Source organism: Myotis brandtii, unplaced genomic scaffold, assembly GCF_000412655.1.
Source record: "Myotis brandtii unplaced genomic scaffold, ASM41265v1 scaffold1270, whole genome shotgun sequence".
NCBI classification, from domain to species: domain Eukaryota; kingdom Metazoa; phylum Chordata; class Mammalia; order Chiroptera; family Vespertilionidae; genus Myotis; species Myotis brandtii.
The window spans coordinates 233,571-254,849 of NW_005354465.1; the positions used below are offsets into that span (position 1 = coordinate 233,571).

A 21,279-nucleotide genomic window follows, 5' to 3' on the forward strand; every position below is an offset into this window, starting at 1 on the left:
CGGGCAGGCCAGGGCCGGGAGGGGGCGCCCCCTGGGGAGGAGGAAGGGAATCAGGCCTCGGGAACTGAGGGACCGCCTTCTAGGAGGCAAAGAGAGCCTTGAAATCACATCACTGGGGAGGGTGACCTGCAGGACCTGAGAACCGTGGGAGAATCCGCGAGGCGACAGCGAAGGAGCCTGTGAGGGCGGGGGCGCAGTCGGAGGAGGCAGGCCGAGGGAGCTACGGGGAGCACTGTCGGGTGGAACCGAGAGGGGCACAATGGTGCACACCAGCGGGGGCCCGCAGCTGGGAAAGAAAGGGGATTGTCATGGAGCGCCGTGGGCGGCAGGCCCGGGAGGCTGGCGTGAGCGACGGGAAGGCGTTTCGCCCTGGAGGCCTGTGATGTTCAGGGCGGGGGAGGGGACTGGAGAGCAGTCGGCTGAGAGGTACCGGGAATAGGCTTGTAGAGGAGGGGGGCCCGGCCCGCCAGTGTGCTGATGTGGATGCGAACGCGGGGGCAGGGATCCGTAGGGGCAGAGGTCGGTGCAGGACCCGGGGATTCCCTTTTCCGGAGGAGAGCGCAGGTAGTCTAAGCCGGCGGCACGGGCGCCGGGAAGGAGGAGAGCGCGCAGAGGCGGGATGGAGAATCTGAGGCGCGGACGAGAGGGGCTCCCGAACCGACGGGCGAGGGGGCAGGGCTGCGCCGGGGCCGTGGGGAAGAGCCCCCATCCTCCTAGGCCTAGGTGTTTGGAGCCCTTGCTGGGCGCCGATCCGACCGCCTGTCCGCGGTCCCGGAGTCTGGGAGGCATGATGTCATCGCTGCCTCTCCACACTACAGCAGTATAACATGCAGCTTTTACTCACCTATTTTAATGAATTCAACAAACATTGATTGAACAGCTTCAATGTGGCAGGCCCAGGAGGCTAGCAGACAGAGCCAACACAGCCCTGCTCTGCAGTGGCTGAACATCAAGAGTGTGAGAGAAGCTTAGAACCAGAAACTGTAATGCAAGCAGACTTAACTCAGGGTTAGAGCAAATAAAGGGCAACAGGAGAACAAAGAGACAGAGGAGAGAGAAGAGAGAGAAAGAGAGAGAGAGAGAGAGAGAGAGAGAGAGAGAGAGAATCCAGGGAGCGCCCTGGCTCTGTTCTCAGTTCGCTTTTCCTTCTCCGTCCCCCCGCCCCGCCCCCGGGAGCCTTAGGGGGAGCTGGAAGGAGTCAGGGCAGGCCAGAAACCTAAAGGTTGGGTCCCCTATTCTCTGAGTTCTGCTGGAACCTAGCAGAGCTCTCCAAGACTTGCAGATATTGGGCTCCCTACGGCTCTTCCCTCTGTGTTAGGCCAAGAGGTGAGGAACAGCTTCTACCCTTGGGCCTCCAGGCCTCTGGCTTACAGATGTGCTTTGTGGCTTCCCGAGCAACCTGCCCATCACAGCAGCCAAGACAGATCTTGGTAGGAAGCCATGACCTACTCTAAGCCACACTTTTTGGGAGATGGTAGAGAGAATCATTGGAGGCTACCTGGCAGGAGATAAAAGTCATTTTCCCCCTTTTGTGACTACTTAGTTCCAGAAGCCAAAAGAGAAGCTGCACAGAAGTGTACCATATTACGCTGGGGGGAGAGTTGCTGGCCTGATGCCATCATTGGATTATTTAGGGGGTCAGAAAAACTTGGTGACAAGTTTGTCCCATAATATTGAAGAACTTTGGGCTGGATTAAGAGGACTTTCATTTCTGGATTATTTTTCCACCCAACCTGGTTTGTCAAACTAGATTGCCCTTCCAATTCTAAGCATCTAATCAAGAACCCAAAGGGAGGGTGGATGAAGGAGGAGGAGGACGTCCAAGTGAGTCAGAAGAGCGCAGTGAGTTGGTTCTTGCCTCCCATGTGGGGTTCCTGAAAAGGGAGGCAATAACTGTCCAGGGAAAGGGGGGGAAGGAATTGAATCACTCGGTTCTCTCCGTTGTCCTTGGTGCCTCCATCATTGCCTAAAGTTTTTAATGATGGTTTGAGTGAGTAGTGGTTCCGGAAGACTCCCAAGCTGTGGCTCTGGAGGAGAGGTGCAAGGAGACATTTATCAGAAAAACCAATTGCCTTCAGACCTTTTTCTTGAAGCCTGAAGGAGTCCTTCTCTGCTAGGGGCTGCTTTGTTGCAGTTGAGTGAGAGCCTTATGGAAGTAGCAATACAGCCATCCCCCATTTGAGGACCATAGACACTGACCTGCAGATTTCTGTTACTTGATCGTTGTTCCCAGGTTGAAGCCCAAAGGACTCCCAGAATTCCTTAAATGCTCTGTATGTTGTTGAGACCAGCAGAATTTTGTGTGGCATTTCCCCAAGAGCCTTCATTTCAGGGTATAAGGACTCAAGGTGGTATACCATAGAAGAGAAAGGCAAAATGGCTTGTTAGGAGTATCTGGATGGACCGTAACAACTAGGGTCCCAGGCTTGAACTCAGCTGTGACCAATCTTATTTCTTGCCATTATTTATTGAGACCTCTATTCTAGGAAGTCTTTCCTCTTCTCCAGACTTAGTTTTCCCATTTATTAAATGAAAACAAGCTATCTCTTTAAAGGTTAAACAATAGCTCCTCACTCTCTCTTCCAAAGCATAGCATAGGGCAGGGGTGGGCAAACTTTTTGACTCGAGGGCCACGATGGGTTCTTAAACTGGACCGGAGGGCCGGAACAAAAGCATGGATGGAGGGTTTGTGTGAACTAATATAAATTCAAAGTAAACATCATTACATAAAAGGGTACGGTCTTTTTTTTTTTTTTTTCGTTTTATTCATTTCAAATGGGCCGGATCCGGCCCGCGGGCCGTAGTTTGCCCACGGCTGTCATAGGGACTTGATATTACTGATTCTGAAAATTCATTTACCTGATATTTATTGAGCATCTGCTCTGTTCTAAATACTACACTAGGGGTTAGGAACACTGTGGTTAACAACATAGATGCAAAGATGGCCCTGCCCTCCGGAAGCTCACAGTTCAACAGAAGTTTATTGTTCTTGCTCACTCCCTCAGGGTGAGCCTCTCTGAGGGCAGAATGGGGGCTGTCTCCTTAAACCCTAAAGGAAATGAGGCAATGCTGGTGCCAGCATCATTCCCTCTTTCTGGACTAAGCTGTACTTGTACAGGCCTGTCATGTGGGCTCGATCATCAAATAAACCTCCCCTACTCATAGTAGTGGGAAGAATCCAGAGGCCATCCCTCACTTGGAAAAATGAGATCTGAGGGGAGAGTATCTTTTTTTTTTTTTTTTTACCATTTACTTGAAAGAGAAACTCGAGCTTAAAAAGGAGGCCTAGAGGAGTGGCATGAGCTGGAAGAGAAGGCACAGCCAGCAGATCTGGGTGTTTCCAAGGTGCTAATTTAAGCATTAGTTCTCAGTTTAGTGGGAAGAAGCCATCCCTGCCCTGTTCATACTGCTGCTGTACGGCAGCTGCAAGGAGCCTTCCTCTGGGGTGGGAGTTGGCCTGAGGGCGTGGCCTCCCTCTTTCCCCCATCACACCAATTATTTAATTGGCCTGGCAGCATCTCAGCAGCTGAACCAGGCCTGGGCTTATCCCTGAGAGCTCCCCAGGGTCTCTTCCTGTCTCCTTATGAAAGGAATGAGAGCTCCTCTTGGAGCCCTAGTCCCTGGGCTCCACTCCTGCTCTCTCCTAGATAATCCGTAGTGTTTTTGAGCACAGATTTCCCTAAAGAAACTGCCAGGGATAGGCACATCTTGTATGTCAGTTCTGTGTCCAAGCCACATAACTCACTGATCTGGGGACACACCCATCTGTCCAAGGCTCTCTGTTGAGCAATTGGGTTGAATTTGGGCTATTGTTTGTGGCTCTGTTGTCTGTCTGCTGGGCTGGTTGGTGCAGTCTCAGTCTGTCTTCTACTTGGCTACAATTGGAGAGGAAGAGATTTGTGGAAAACAAAACACACAAATGGAGCTTTTAGGCACTTAATTGTGTCGGGCAAAACCCTGCCTCCTGTGCTTTCAGAGACCAAAAAATGGCATATGGCACCAGACAGGGTCTCTGTACACTTGACCGAAATGCTAGCCGGGGCTCCCTGAAACCTAGGTTGTCTGTTAACTCAGTTGTTTAATTCATGAGCATATGCTCAGTTCCAGGTACTTTAAGGACTAAGACAATGAGACCTCTCCAGTGGTTGGCCGGAAGGATGGGCTCAAATGGCTATAGCAGCGGTTCTCAACCTGTGGGTCGCGACCCCTTTGGGGGTCGAACGACCCTTTCACAGGGGTCGCCTAAGACCCTCGGAAAACACATATATAATTACATATTGTTTTTGTGATTAATCACTATGCTTTAATTATGTTCAATTTGTAACAATGAAATTGGGGGTCACCACAACATGAGGAACTGTATTAAAGGGTCACGGCATTAGGAAGGTTGAGGGCCACTGGGCTATAGGAAGGTTTTAGATACATGCCAGGAAAGAACGGAGATCAATGGAGGGTGCTCCTGAGAAAGGGTGACACCTCCCTTGGGAGAAGATGAAAAATGCTGAAGTTCTGACCCTTTGACCACCTGAGTCTTAAAGTAGTTTCACACTCCTCCTGCCTCCTGACACTCAGGGATGGGGATGGTCAGGACATTAATTCAGTGAATGGACCACAACAGCTCCTGAAAAGTGGCAAGAGCCACTATGGAAAATTAACCTACATGTATTATGTGGTCAGGGAGCCTTAAGTTGCCTCCTGGTAGTCAGATGACTTTTCAGTTTAAGGATGGACTCTCCTAATGGGTCGATATGGCTTATGACCTAGTATTTCTAGGTTCTGGAATGAGCCCTTTTCTCTTTTCCTATATTGCAAAGTGAGGATCAGGTTTACTTAGGCCTCTACCTTACCCCTTACTGCTTTACTCATCGCCTCAATCAACAAATACTAAGAACCTACCTTCTGCCCGCTAGATGTTGTGCTGGAATCCATAACATAGAATTTTTGCTCCAGGAATAGGCATAATCAAGATGGATTGAGGTACAACAGAGTAATGAGCACTGCAAAAGGAAGAACCAGGACCAAAGGAAAACAGGAAGGACTTCCATTAAGTGGTCAGAGAAGGCTTCACAGAGGAGTCATTGCTGAACTGACTTTTAGAAGAGGTGTAGAAGGTTGGCAGATGAGATGAGGTCAAGAGTTCCTGGCAAAGGACATGGAGGAAAAAACAAAAAGGTGCATTTGAATGATTGAAGGGTTTTTCTTAAGGGAATAACATCATCAAATTTGAGTTTAGGATTAAACTTCAGTATCGGATAAGAGATTAGACAAGGTAAGATTGGAGGTCAGAAAACAAATATGAAAGTGGGTACAATAATAATCCAGGAAGAAATTATTTTGGCCTAGAGCTAAAAAAGAGGAAAAGATATATATATATATATATATGACCATCCAACCGTCCGACCGGTAGCTATGATGTGCAATGACCACCAGGGGGCAGATGCTCAACACAGGAGCTGCCGAGCTGTAGTGACTTGGCAGCTGCAGTTCTCGGGTGATGCACCCAGAACCAGAGAGGAGGGAGCCCAATTCCAAGGTGCATCACCTGAGACCTGCCCTCTCACAATCCAGGACCCCTCGGGGGATGTCGGGGAGCCAGTTTCGCCTGATCCCTGCAGGCCTGGCCGGGGGACCCCATGAATGCACGGGCCTCTAGTATACAGATATTAATTAAGTGGAATAGGCAGGATGTAGTACCTATTTGGAGGTGGGATGGAGAGTTTGGTAGTGAAGGATGCATCCCAGGTTTCTGGCATGATATCGGATGCCAAGAGACACCATCACCACCTCCAGAAAACTCAGAGGTTTGTGTATCTCTTGGCTTCAGGGACTGCTTACATGGGAGAAGGTTGCTGTTTTCCTTTGCTCTGTGGTTGGAGCTGCATTCTTGGGGTTATGGGGGACTCAAAGTCCTAGAAAACCCAGGAGCAGAGTGAGACTGGTCCCACAGCTTCAAAAAGGGATATAGAGAAATGCCTGCCAATGAATACTTTTCCCCTGTGATGAATGCAAGTGAATTGGTGGCAGCAAGGAGCCATGGTGTTTTATTTTGTTTTTGTTTTGTTTTGTTTTTCTGGCAGCACGTTGGTAAAGAAAAATACAATCATTTCTTGGCTAAGAGAATGTTTTATGTTGTAGCCTTTTACCATCATTCTGGTCAAATCTACGGTTTTCTGGTTGATTGGCTGAGCTGGGCCCTTTTACTGATTTCTTCTAGAACAGTGGTTCTCAACCTTCTGGCCCTTTAAATACAGTTCCTCATGTTGTGACCCAACCATAAAATTATTTTCGTTGCTACTTCATAACTGTAATGTTGCTACTGTTATGAATCGTAATGTAAATATCTGATATGCAGGATGGTCTTAGGCGACCCCTGTGAAAGGGTCGTTCGACCGCCAAAGGGGTCGCGACCCACAGGTTGAGAACCGCTGTTCTAGAATGAATGTATGAATTACTGCTTCACCTGCAAGAGTCAGAATGGAAAGGGACACATATCTCCTTTCTCTAAGACCAGCCTGGAAAGCTTCAATTGGGATAGAAGTAGTGCCCAAGCTGCTGTCTTCAGGCAAGGTGTGCCAAGGGAGCAGGCTTCTGGGATAGATTGCTCAGAGGTGACTTGGCTATTTAAAGGCCCCAAGCGTAGCCTCTGTCGTCAGGCACTTCCATGGTAGCTGGGAGTCAGGCTGAGTCATTTCCATCCCGGAGTTGGCCGCTGCCTGCCTGCCTGCAGCCCAGAGTGAACAGAAATGTAAATCAGAGCTTTCTTCAGTTGGACCTGATTAGCCCCAGGGACTCTCTCCCCTCCTTGAAAGGGCAAACGGAGCCTTGTGTCTGGAAAGGGAACATGGGAGACTCAGCTTCTTGGGCTCAGCAGGCTCTCAAGGCGTTGTTTCCTAAGGAGACTCTGGTGGGAATCTGGCCATCAGGGCGCGAGAAAGGAAGGAAGGAAGGAAGCAGGCGGAGCTGGAACCAGCTCTGATCTGACACTGCTCTGGAATTCAGAAGCTGGAACTTGACCAGAGGCCTCACTGTGGAGCAGCCTAGTGAACTCCTGGGGTTTAGGGAGGGACTCTGGAGTTGTGAAGTAGTGGAGGAAGGAGGCTTAGAGAGTCTGGCCTGGGGGGAGGGAAGATGGGGATATGTAGGAGTTCCCCCTTTACATTCTTAGAAGCCAGTTCAAGCAAATATGTACTTGCATTTGTTGTTATTCAAAGATATCAAATTGAGGATCAGATGGTTATACTTCTCTCTCTCTCTCTCTTTAATCCTCACCTGCGGATATTTTCCCATTGCTTTCAGATAGAGTAGAAGGGAGGTGGGGGTGAGGGAGAGAGAGAAACATCAATGTGAGGAGACACATCAATTGGTAGCCTTTTGCACACGCCCCTACCAGGCCTGGCTGGGGATCAAACCTGCAACCAAGGTATGAGGTACTTGCCTTTGATCAGGAATTGAAACCACCACCTTTTGGTGTACTGGCCGATGCTCTAACCCAGTGGTTCTCAACCTGTGGGTCGCGACCCCTTTGGCGGTTGAACGACCCTTTCACAGGGGTCGCCTAAGACCATTGGAAAACACATATATAATTACATATTGTTTTTGTGATTAATCACTATGCTTTAATTATGTTCAATTTGTAACAATGAAATTGGGGGTCACCACAACATGAGGAACTGTATTAAAGGGTCGCGGCATTAGGAAGGTTGAGAACCACTGCTCTAACCACTGAATAAACTGGCCAGGGCTAGTTGTACTTCTTGAGGGTCAATTTTAAGTTTCTGTGATGATGATGATGATGATGATGATGATGATGTAGATGTATGAGAGTACGTGCACCAATAAGAGGGCAATAATGGCCATAAAGGTTGTTCTCTGAGTGACCATTCTAGCCCTGAGAAGTGTAACTATGACAAGAGGCCACATCCAGGCAGAATGAGTCCAGCTACTGTGGTTCCTGGCCTGATTTTGCCTGTTTTCATCACCAGACTCTTGGCCGTCATAACCAGAGTCCACCCCATCTATCTATTTAGAACAATACCTGAAGGGGCACTTTAAAATTTATTGAATTAACTGCACCCAAACTGTGCAATGGGAACCATATATATTTTACTATGTAGTTAACTTAAACATAATTATGTACACGCTATAAATTATTTATAGTTCCCATATTAACTTCCAATTTTAGCTTTATAAAGGAATTGGTGAAGCCCTCAGCCAAGCGTGGCTTAGACCAGCATTTCCTATATTATATCTTAGGAATATTGGTCCTTTGAGATACTTTATGGGAGAAAAAAAGAATCTGTAGGCAAATTCCTTTGAGGAACACTACACACTATCCCATCACAATGTTTACTAGCATTTTAAAGGCTCTGAGAAGTTCTGCAGTAAAGAAACCTTTCCAGCTTCATTTAACCCAATGTTTCCCAAGATTCTGTAACCATGGACACTTTTTCATGTTACATCTATTAATATCTTACAGAGCCAATGTGTTCTTGGGAAACTCTGTCTTAGAAATTAGTGTTTCTTCTGATTCAGTCTGGAATTATATTCTTTTAAATTCTTTTGAGCCTCTTTTATAACCCACACCATTTTTCCTATGCTAGTCTCTAATGTGATGTTGCTGCTTTGCATCAGGGTCTGAACTTACTGTCATCAGTAGGAAGATTTTAGTGAACTTTGGTCAGGTGCAGAAGCCAATACTAAGTGCCTAGTTTTTCTCAAGATATTTTTTAAGGGGGTTTATTTCCCTTCAAGTCCCTCTACTAACTGTTGATGTGGCAACATTTTCACCATTAACTTTTTTTGACAGCTTCATTGAGATATTATTCATATACTGTACACTTTACCCATTTAGTACTTTACTTTGAGTTCTAGAGTGGCTGCTGCATGCCTCAGTTCTGTTTCTCCTTTTTACCTATGGGCTATGCTCTGCCCTTTTGTGTTCTGCTAAGGGGAGAGAATATAAAGATTATAGTCCAAAGCTCTCATCAGGAAGAATCCATCTCAGTTGGGATTTAAACTGAAAAATGGATTCCCTGATTAGGGTTTCTCAGTACTTCCTCTGCAGTACTATTAAATGTCCCCGCTGATCACAGCAGCCCAAGAGGCATTCCTGCATAATCATTTTACATATGTAAAACATGGCCTACTTCATGGGCTACAAAAAGCATGGGTGATAAGCAGATTTCATTCCTTATGCCAATGCCCATTGACCAGTAGTGGCTGCCTGGAGCATGTATTAAGGTGGATTCTGAGGCAGAGTCCTGGTTCAGTGAGGAAGAATGACATGTTTGGTCTTTCATGTCTTCACGGTCTTCAGCAGGGGAAACATCACTTCTAGTACTCTGCTTGCCATCCTGGCAGTCCTGAATCATCATAGTTATCCTAGGCAAAGAACATAGGAAAGAAAGACTCTAGGACAGTGGTTCTCAACCTTCCTAATGCCGCGACCCTTTAATACAGTTCCTCACGTTGTGGTGACCCCCAACCATAAAATTATTTTCGTTGCTACTTCATAACTGTAATTTTGCTACTGTAATGAATCGTAATGTAAATATCTGATATGCAGGATATATTTTCATTGTTACAATTCGACCCCCAAAGGGGTCGCGACCCTCAGGTTGAGAACCGCTGCTCTAGGAGATGTTAGCTAGCTCAGCTTCACTGAGGGGCTCGACTCTTATGATGTGGCTCTTTAAGAAACGAATGGAGAAAAATGACCTTTCCTGCTCTGACATTCAGCATGGGTTTTTGAAATATTGACTTGATACAAAGTTAATAATCCTATATAATAAAAGGCGAATATGCAAATCGACCAAATGGCGGAATGACCTGTCGCTATGATGTGCACGGACCACCAGGGCTTATTATGTATGTGTAATACAAACATGTCAAAATATCCACTGTGGAACTTAGTATTGGCACCAAAGGGAACCAGTCAGGAACTAAGGTTTGGCCACCTATGTTGCTATGATGCGAACTGACACCAGGGCTTATTATGTATGTGTAATATAAACATGTCAAAATATCCACTGTAGAACTTAGTATTGGCACCAAAGGGAACCAGTCAGGAACTAAGGTTTGGCCACCTATCAGCCTCCTTAAAAACTTCCTGATGGAATCTCATATTTCAGATCCTTCATTTAGTCAGGAGCTGAACTATAGGAGTGAGGCAATCTCTGGGAACTCCCATGAGAGGAATTGATGTGAGTATCTTTGAAGGGGTGTGGAGATCAGGGTGAACTAATGAGGGGCATGGGCCTCAGGGCAGGAAGGAGTTTTGTTCTGTGGTTGTAGGAAGTTGGCTAGTACATCCTAGGTCTACCACTTTTGTTCTTACCTTCGTCCAGGCTCCTAACCTCTTTCAGGCTATTTATAAAATAAATAAGATCATTAAGTGAAAATTAATTGCAAATTGCTGTATCATTTCTTATCTAAGGATTGATGGTGATTAAGGGGATAGTGATTTCCATTTTTGTTTGTTTGTTTGTTTGTTTGTTTTTATTGTCTAAAGTTTTACATATGTCTCCTTTTTCCCCCAATTGACCCCCTCCCCCACCCCATCCGATTTCCATTTTTTGTCAATGTTTCCCAATGGAGCTTTTATGGAGAGAGGGTAAGAAGATGGTTTATTCTTCTCATTACCAAATGAGAAGAGTCCTTAGCCTACTTGATAGCACCATGATGAGTCTGGGCTAGAGATGGAAGTGCTTTGTGTTTCCACTGATTCCCAGAGGGGGTTCCATTGAGTGGGCCTGGATTGGAGGAGGCCTTGTCCTTGCCCCTTTCTGCCATGGCTGTTTCAGGGTCCTGTTGGAGTGGAGTCTTCCTGAAGCACCCCACTCCTGATGCCAGTGGAATATGTCCTTCCGCTGGTTCTGCTCCCAAAGGCCAACTCTCATGGCTCAAGAAACATTGGAAAAAGTCCACATTGCTACTATGGCTACTACTCTCCCCACAGAACAGTAGGCTAGAGAAGGAGGCCGTTTCCAGTTTACAGACCTTCTTCAAAATTTTAAAATATTTTGTCATGGAAAGTTCTAATGTATACAAAGTAAAGAAAAGGTGAAATGAACCCCCTAGTATTCATCACCCAACTTAGACAATTACTAGCCCAGGACTAATCTTGTTTCACCTATATCCCACCCACTGGATTACTGTGAATAAGTACTTCATCTGTAGTCCTCTGTCTACTGTATTTATGCAAACTGTTAATTAAATCTCAGGGTTTGATTAGATTCAGATTTAATTTTTGTGTGAAGAATACTTCTGAGTGTGTCCTGTGTACTTCCTATTGCATCACATCACATCAATCTGTTGTTCAGATTGATTAGTGGTGTAGTTAGCCTGATCTCTTTATCACAAAGATTCCCCTTCAGTCTTTTCTAATGTTTTAGCAGCGAAGGATAGTCATTGCCTCAGTCTGTTATTTCATCAAGAGTTCCCTTCACATTCAGACAACAAAGAGCCCCTGTCAATTCTCTGCCTTCATCCCTCAAGGTATCACATATATCTCTAGCAATTTCTCCTTTGGGTCTCCTTTTTCTATCATTTCTTTTATCCTATACCCATGGTCGGCAAACTGCGGCTCTCGAGCCACATGCCCAAGGTATCACATATATCTCTAGCACTTTCTCCTTTGGGTCTCCTTTTTCTATCACTTCTTTTATCCTATACCCATGGTCGGCGAACTGCGGCTCTCAAGCCACATGCGGCTCTTTAGGCCCTTGAATGTGGCTCTTCCTAAGCCTTAGGAGTACCCTAATTAAGTTAATAACAATGTACCTACCTATATCGTTTAAGTTTAAAAAATTTGGCTCTCAAAAGAAATTTCAATCGTTGTCAACCCAAGATGGTCCTAGGACAGTGATGGCGAACCTTTTGAGCTCGGTGTGTCAGCATTTTGAAAAATCCTAACTTAACTCTGGTGCCGTGTCACATATAAAAATTTTTTGATATTTGCAACCATAGTAAAACGAAGATTTATATTTTTGATATTTATTTTATATATTTAAATGTCATTTAACAAAGAAAAATCAACCAAAAAAATGAGTTCGCCATCACTGCCCTAGGAAGTCTTCAGGCCACATGTACCCACCCTGCTTCACCGCGGACCTGTGTTTTTGAGGGGGGGGAAGGGTGTCCTTACTTGGAGTCTTTTGTCACTGAGACAGCATTATGTCCTCCATGAAGCTCTTGGTTCTGCTCTGTGAATTCTGCTAGCGCCGTACATGACCATACTGGGGAGTAGTGGCACCTCTACTGGGAAAGAGTAGAGATTTTTCTCTTGTGGGAGAAAGTGCAATAGGGCCAGGGTTTATTTTACCTTCCCAGGGATTTCTGAGCAGCCTTCTTCTATGCTGAAGAGGGTCTTTCTCACTTGTTTCCTGAACTTCCTGCCCCAGCAGGAGCCCTGGCAGGTAGCCAAGCCGGTTTCCTGTGTAGCGGGGCTGTGGTCTGGGAGAGGTTGGAGGAGGGGTGGGGTGAGCAGCTCTAGCACTCTTAGGTCCTTTTCTCCTCCAGCCAACTTCAAAAACCTATGAGGACTAGGAAACAGCTACCACCTTCTGGTACTTTAGCATTCCTGTGCTGCCCAGGTTCTCTACTCCTAGTTTCTCTCTTCACATAGGAGAGAATATGGAAACTATGCCTTTCTGTGTGTGCATATGCCCCCAAGCAAACAGTGCATGCACCAAGGGCACTGTGAACCAGCTCACCAGGAAGGCACACAGAGGCTGAGTGCTGCTTCCTGCAAACCTGAAGCCTCCCGGCCACCTTCCCTCCGGGCTCTGTGTCTGCCCACAAAAGTGTTGCACCTCCATCACCCCAGGCTAATAGCTGTTTGTCCCCTTAATAAGGGGTCGCCTAAGACCATCCTGCATATCAGATATTTACATTACGACTCATAACAGTAGCAACATTACAGTTATGAAGTAGCAACGAAAATAATTTTATGGTTGGGTCACAACATGAGGAACTGTATTTAAAGGGCCAGAAGGTTGAGAACCACTGCCTTAGTTATTATGTCCAATGCACTGAAGCATCTGAAGGGGCAGGAAGTCTGAGATGTGGAGGCTGACTAGGGACTGGTGCCGCACCTAAAAAACATTAGGAGTTTTATAGTGACAGCCCATCACCCAGTATAGGATTTCTGATCAGAGCCTCACAGCCCTGGATGCCCCACTTGCATCCCTCCACATATCTAATTCTTCTTTGGGAAATGAGGATGCCGAGGGACTCATTCTGTTTTGGGAAGAGACCTGTTGTAGATTACTTCTTTATTCCCCTCTCTTGGATGGCCACAGCAGAAATTGTGTGAAACTCTCTCCCATTCCTTCCCATGAAAGGAGATATCAAAACAATGTATTGCCAAGTAGTAGGGATGCCCAGTGCATCCCTTTACATTTCAACAGCTTCCCCCTTGCTCTTGTTCTAAAAATTCTAATCCTTAACATGGCCTGCAAGACTGTATGTGGTCCAGCTCCTGCCTACCTGCCTCTCCAACTCATTTCATATCACTTTAATCCCCATCAGTGCATCCAACCTTACTGGCTTTTCCTCCACTTCTCTGATGTTCCAGGTTCCCTTCTGCTTTAGGGCCTTTGCACATGTTGTTCCTTCTGCTTGGAATGCTTTCTCTACCCTTTTTTTCAGTTGACTCTTACCCATCTTTCAGATCTTAGCTTAGCTAGAATTTCATCACAGAAGGATTCCCTTAACTCTAGACTTTGTCAGTAGCCTTATTCCTATTGCACTTTTATATTTATAATTTTACATATGCTTGTATGATTATTCTACTCACATGGGTACTTCTGAAGGCCAAGTTTCATGAAGGCAGAGATCATATCTATTTTTACTTCCTATTATGTCTCCTGTGCCTTATAAGGTGCCCTATGCATAGTAAACATTCACTAAACATCTATTGAATGAGTGAATGAATTAGCTGAATAAATTCAATCTTTTATCTCCTTTACTTGGTAACCCTATGTCATATCTACCATAGTCAACCATATACCCTACAGATGTGTGTCCTGCTGTTTATGAGCACTTACTGTGTATCTGCCACCAGACACACATTTCATTTAATCCTTTCAACAATATGAAGATGGCATGCCCTTAATCAACAGAGAAGGCAAGTGACACCCAAGTCATGCAGCTAATAAGCAGCAAAGCCCAGTTTCAAGTCTAGGTGTGTGGAGTCTAGTCTCATGTTCTTAACCATAACACTACACTGCCCCCTTTTGGCAGTTTGGAGAGTTTTCCCTGGGAGCCTTCTGTCACAGCCTTGATTAATTTCATCCCTAAATCAATACTTTTTGGAATTTAAAGCTCAAGAAGCCATGATCCAGTTTCAGCCCTCCTGGTTTTAGGAGGGACTGTGGAAAGACACAGGGAAGGGAATGTAACCGGGACTCCCCAAGGTCCCAGGGTGCATGTGTCTCAGGGTCTGCCTCCCATCTGTTTTCCATGGGCCCTTTGTTGCCTTCAGGGCTTAATGAAATGTCCCGTTTTAAAGACCAGAACATTTCACTGTTAAAATGGCCGGATCAGCAGTGGACTGGAGAGTAAGAATGACCTGATTAAGATCCTAAGAAAGATCATTAAGAGTGGGAGAGTTTGTCTCTGTGATTTAGTCACTAAAGATAGAGCTCTGGAAATTGGCTTCAGTGCTTTCCTGGGAAATTCAGACTCAATAAGGGCAATATCTCTTGCTGTTGATTAGAAAAGCTCCTTTTGGTGGCCAGAGAATTTGGGACTGATGAATACTTTAGACTGGATGGAAACAAAGGAAATGAGGAGAGAGCAACATAAAACAAAAAGCAGCTACCATTTTGTTGTGTCAGGCATGCTGCAAAACATTCTACATATATTATTTTATTTAATCCTAACACTAGCCCTGCAAAGTAGATAATGTTACACCCATGGAAAGGCAAGAGACATTAACAAAGGTAAACTGCCAAAGGTCAGACAACCAGCCAGCCTTTAGAACTAATCCAGGTCTTTCTGACTTCAAACTTTGAATAACCCCTCCCCTTCCCAATTTGTGAGAAATACATAGAGTGCCCCCCCCAAAAGTATATATACACTTTGAATAATTATAAAGGTAGTATTTATTAAAATACATTTCATTTTCAAAATTGAACTATCAGCTGTTAAAGTGTGTATACATTTTGGGGGGGGGGGCACCTGTACATTGCCACATCCTCTCTGGAAAGAAAACCGGCAACATAATGTGTGCATGCCCATTGATCCCCTCAATGATTCCACTTCTAATAATTTATTGATCTAAAGAAATTGTCAAACAAGTGTATAAAAACTTTTTAAACCAAACATAATAGTTACAAATAAATATGCTACAGTGTTATAACATTATAATAGTTGCAGCATTATGATAATGAGGGGGGGGAGCAAATAATATAAATCTCCATCAGTGGGGACTGATTAAATAGGAAGCCTTTTTTTAAAAGTCCTCATCCAAGGATATGTTTATTGATTTTAGAGAGAGGAAGAGGGAGTGAAAGAGGGAGTGTCCAGGGTGACTCCTAGGCTCCCATACATGTCCAACCAGGGATCGAACCTACAAGCTGGGTATGTGCCCTGGTCAGGAATCGAACCCACCACCTTTTGGTGTATGGGACAACGCTCCAAACTAACTGAGCCACACTGGCCAGGGCCATATAGGAAGCCTTTTATAAGGAAGAGGTAAGATCTAATATAGATATAGAAAAGGTGTTCAAGATATATATTTGTTTTTTTGTGGTAAAATGCATGTAACATAAAAGTTATCGTTTTCACATATACTTCTGATTCATCTATGCTTAAATTTGTGTATATAAATACACATTTTAAAAGTCTGATTCAGCCCTAGCCGGTTTGGCTCAGTGGATAGAGCGTCGGCCTACGGACTCAAGGGTCCCGGGTTCGATTCCGGTCAAGGGCATGTACTTTGGTTGCGGGCACATCCCCAGTGGGGGATGTGCAGGAGGCAGCTGATCGATGTTTCTCTCATCATCGATGTTTCTAACTCTCTATCTCTCTCCCTTCCTCTCTGTAAAAAATCAATAAAATATATATTCAAAAAAAGTCTGATTCATCTGTGCTTAAATTTGTATATATAAATACTCATTTTTTTTAATATATTTTTTTATTGATTTTTTACAGAGAGGAAGGGAGAGAGATAGAGAGTTAGAAACATCGATGATGAGAGAAACATCGATCAGCTGCCTCCTGCACATCCCCCACTGGGGATGTGTCCGCAACCCAGGTACATGCCCTTGACCGGATGTAAAAAATCAATAAAATATATATTTTAAAAAGTCTGATTCATCTGTGCTTAAATTTGTATAAATAAATACTCATTTTAAAAGTCTGAGAAGATATAATTAAACTGGTCATCATTCTGACTTACAGGAGAACTTTCATGTTATTTTTTTGTATTTGAATTTCTTTACCTCAAAATGTTTGAATTTATGACAAACCAATATTATGTTTTCTCTAATCATTTTTTTCCATTTTAGGAAACAAATGATCAAAAATCATGCTCTTTCTACTATATCGTGCCTACCCAGGAGATAGCTTTTGCCTCATAATTCCCATATTTTTCAATCAGGTATTCACACCAACAAATTGGCGCGATGAATTGGCTATGGAAATGCTGCCAAATACCTATATGCCACTTGTCTGGCCAATCTTATTCCTGCTGGGCACCACCAGTGGTGACTGGCCACATCTGACTCAATTCTATTCGCTTCCTTCTCACGTCTGCAGAACCCTGTAGCTTTGGGGAGGCAGGACATTTCTTTGCAAATAGAAAGCCTCCACACTGATCAGATACATTCCTGTCTCTTATTTCCTATTTAGAGATCTCCTGCAGTCTCACCTTCACCATAAAAGAGAAGCACAGGGACAAAATTATTCTCACATTCCCTGAGGCAAAGCCATGGCCACTGATGTGTCAACGGTCTGAGTGGTTCTCTTTGGCTCTGACCTCTCTGCTATTAGTGCTGCTGCTCACTGTGTTATGGTTTTCAGTATGGCCTTTTTCTGTGGTAAAGTAGGAAAGGGATCAGGAAACTTGGAACCAAGACCTGGCTGGTGAGGGGAGCTGCTCAGCTTTATAGGGTATCAGCTTTTTACTCTGTAAAACTGGGGTAAATAATACATGCTTATTTTTAGGACAGTGAAAATACTCTGTATGATACCATAGTGATGGATGCATGTCATTTTACATTTGTCCAAACCCATAGAATGTACAACAAACACAAAGAGTGAATCATAATGTAAACTGTGGACTTCGGGTGATTGTGATGTGGCACTAGGTTAACCGGTTGTAACAATGTTCCACTCTGGTGGGGAATATTAATAATGGGTGAGGCTGGCTATGCATATGTGGGTGTGGGGGGTATTAGGTAAATCTCTGTACCTTCCCCTCAATTTTGCTGTAAACCTAAAACTGCTCTTTAAAAAGTTTTAATTGAAAAAGAAGATACTATTTCTCTCTCTTAGGATTGTCAGGGATTAAATGAGAAAATAATAAGGAAAAGGCTTTGAAAATGTAAGTTACAAACATAAAGATCTGTTTTTCTGAACTTAACCTTTTATAAGGTTATGGTTTTATAAGGTCATTTGTAATGATTTGCATTACAAATTCTTAAGTCAAAAAACATGTCTCAAAATCTGTCCCTATGATGTAGTAACTTAATAGGAGTTAGGAAAGATACTGAAAAATCTAAAAAGATCACTTCATTCCTAAAACCAACCTGAGGAAGGCAAGAAGAGGAGAGTCAGAGACTCATTTTCTGTATTATTTTAATTTATCCCATCAAATATGTATTACTTTTGTAATTTAAAGCAATCAATAAAGATTTTTTGCAATATAGTCAAAACTAGAGATAGAAATTGGAAGTTATCTGCATATAAGGCTGAAAGCTGGAGCAAAGAGAACAAAGGTTATAGAAAGATGATCAATTGAAGAAGAAGCCAGATTGGCAAATTGGAGCCATGTTGTTAAAACTATTGAGTGTCAGATTGAGTTTTAAGTGGTGCAAGCCATTGAAAGGTCTGGAGCAAGGGATACTGTAATCAGAGTAGTGAGTGTTTAATTCCCGGGAGAGTGATTTAAGAATAATGTACAGGATAAGTTGGGGGAAGAAGAGGCAAATTGGAGAGATGAGTGAGTTACCACTGCAGGGGTCCTAGAACAAGTTACTAAGGGCATGAAGCAGGGTGTTGGCTGAGAATATGCAAAAAAAAATTAAATTAAATTATAAAAAGATGAGTATCAGATATTTTGAAGAAAGTGCTACCATAGGCTCATGATTAGTTTACCTGAGGAATAAAGGGGAAAGAGGTGAGTCAATAGGAAACAGAAGCCAACTTGAAATGGCTCCCAGAGGCCAAAGCTGGAGCAAGTTGAGCAACTTGTTATCAGTATGATGATATTGGATTATAGCCCTAAAAGAAAATAAATGTATATTAATCCATACTGATATAAATAAATGACTGGATAAGTGAATAAATAAACTGGAAAGAAGGGACAAATTATTCATTTAGAATATAATTTTTATGTATGAAAAGTTATTTATTAAAATGTATTAAAAAGTTTTATTTGTAGAAAGAATAAGATAAATTTTAAAAATAGCTTTAGAACATCCTATATAATAAAAGGGTAATATGCAAATTGACCCTAATGGCAGAACAACCAGAATGACCGCTGGACCAGTCACTATGAGATACACTGACCACTTCTTGGTCCCTTTCCCCGGCCAACAGGCTATGATTTACCTACTGGCCACCTGAGGCAGGGGCGGGGCCGGTGAGCGGGTGGGAAGAGCCTACCTCTTGGTCCCTTCCCCTGGCCGTCAGGCACCGATCACCCAATGGCGAATGGGGAACCAGGAGTGGGTGGCAGTGTATGGGGGGGGAGGGGAGTCAGCTGCAGGCAGCTGGGGAAGATGGCCCTGATCGCAGGCCAGGCCTAGGGACCGTACCCGCAAATGAATTTCGTGCACCAGGCCTCTAGTCATAGTAATAATTGCTGCTGGCAAGATCCACTGAAAGCCAAAGGGCTGAAGCCCAAAGCTCAAGAAGTAAAGAGAACCTTGACCAAAAGGAAGGCCCTGCCGTTTTCTGGCTGCAGAGTCAGCCTGAAAGCTAGACGTCCTGGGTCAAATATTACTTTTTTTTTCTTTCTGAACTAGGAAGACATTCTGTTCCCCAAATTTCACTGTGGCCCAGAAAGTTAAGCCACACAGAAAATGAAGTAAATGGAATTTATTTATCCTGTTTTCAACTTTTATCTGAGATAGAGAGTAATTTGTGTATTAAAGTTAGGCATTAAACAGTATTACAGAATGATTTCTACAGGGTGTATGTGTAATAAAAGCTACCCTTTATTGACTACTTACCATGTGTCAGGGACTGTGTATATATTATCCCATTTAATCCTTCCAACAACACTATGAGATGAGTAGTATTATTTTCCTCATGTTAAAGATTACAAAACAGACCCAAAGAGATTAGAAATTTGATCAGGATCACACAGATAAAGGGGGAAATAGGGGATTTCAGTAATACTGACCAAAAATATCACACAGATAAATGGCATAGTTAGGACTTACTCCAAAACTCACTTTTTATATATATACATATATTTTTATTGACCTCAGAGAGGAAGGGAGAGGGAGATAGAAGCATCAATGATGAGAGAATCATAGATTGGCTGCCTCCTGCACACCCCCACTAGGGATCAAGCCCACAACCCAGTCCTGTGCCCTGACCAGGAATCAAACCATGACCTCCTGGTTCATAGGTCAATGCTCAACCATTGAGCCATGCCAGTCAGGCCAAAACTCACTTTTAACCACTGCTCTATACTACCTCTTACAAACACTCACATACGTGTGTGCACATGGACACACGAGAACGTGGCTGTGTGCTAGGAAGTTAACATGGGACATAACTCTGGATGGTATGACTAAGCGTGTTTTTTAAAATATTTTGTTCTTATCTTGATTTTTTAAAAATATATTTTATTGATTTTTTTACAGAGAGGAAGGGAGAGGGATAGAGAATTAGAAACATCGATGAGAGAGAAACATCGATCAGCTGCCTCCTGCACAGTGGGGATGTGCCCGCAACCAAGGTACATGCCCTTGCCTGGAATCGGACCTGGGACCTTTCAGTCCGCAGGCTGACACTCTATCTACTGAGCCAAACCGGTTAGGGCTTATCTTGATTTTTATAGTAAATGTATTCCTCTTGAATTCATAAAAATAAATCTGCATTTTATTTCATTTATGTAAGTTTTAAATTTGGGTGCTCTTTGCCAAACTTCTGTAATACCCATAATGGGGACAAAGCAGGTGCATTCTGCTCAACTGCAGACAAAGGAGACTCTACCTTCTCTGCAGCAGTACAGGCTCTGCAGTGACAGGACGGAGAATCTGGCATGTGTGTGTGCGTGCATGCAGGTGTGTGTGAGTGCAGCGGCTGCAGAGGTGAGGGAGGAGCTCTCTGAGGATGTGCCAGAGGATGTGAGGAAAACTCTTTCCTTCACCTACAGCCACCTTGTCCCTGAGCCAGGCCCATTTAGTCCTGAGCATCCAGGGGTACTGGAGATATTTTTTGCACATACCAAGATCCTCAACTTTACCCTTTGTTGAAAATCTGGCCAGGGAGCCAGGCTGCTGGCATGAAGCACAGGCTGCAGCCATAGAGAGTGATTGGAGTCATTTTGGAGCTACTTCAGGCCATGCAGGATGTGATCCAAGCAGGCAGTTGGTATTAAGAACGGGCAGAGAGGACACAGCAGCATTTAAGGTTGGCATTAACCAACAAGTGAAGCTCTTGTCCAAAGCTTCAGGTGGAGACGATTCAGGACCCTGGATAGCTCCTGGAGAGGGGTCCAGTCCTCGCCAGGTCTGAAAAGCCTAACTGCCTGAATTCTTAAGGCCCTTGCTTATTTAATTTTAAACAGCCGCCCTGCACATGTCTCTAGCTGTGACATGGCCTGCCCTCTTCTCTTTTGAAGTTAAGCCCTATGGATCCAGGGACTCCCCCTTACCCCCTCTAGCCCCTGTCTCACCTTCCCTCACAAACATCTACTCTGACTGAGCCCTCTGTTGAGGTTACCATCACTCTGAAGGTGAAATAAGCTTTCAAGACAACCATGTTGCCCTAGCTGTTTTGGCTCAGTGGATAGAGCGTCGGCCTGCAGACTGAAAGGTCCTGGGTTCGATTCCGGTCAAGGGCATGTACCTTGGTTGCGGGCACATCCCCAGT

At 44.3% G+C, this 21,279-nt stretch overlaps 1 protein-coding gene across 5 annotated transcripts in view; it reads left to right on the forward strand.

Moving 5' to 3' along the window:
* The first annotated feature begins 293 nt into the window (after positions 1-293).
* Positions 294-21,279, forward strand: part of FAM219A (family with sequence similarity 219, member A) — a 50,404-nt gene continuing 29,418 nt past the window's right edge. For 4 of the 5 annotated variants that reach the window (XM_005859517.2, XM_005859518.2, XM_005859519.2 and 1 more), the window contains exon 1: positions 469-564. In XM_005859517.2, the coding sequence (XP_005859579.1) occupies positions 478-564 (87 nt within the window). In that variant the 5' untranslated portion in view covers positions 469-477. Of the gene's footprint in view, positions 345-468; positions 565-21,279 lie in introns of those variants that run through there. The other variant, XM_014534228.1, reaches the window with a different exon arrangement.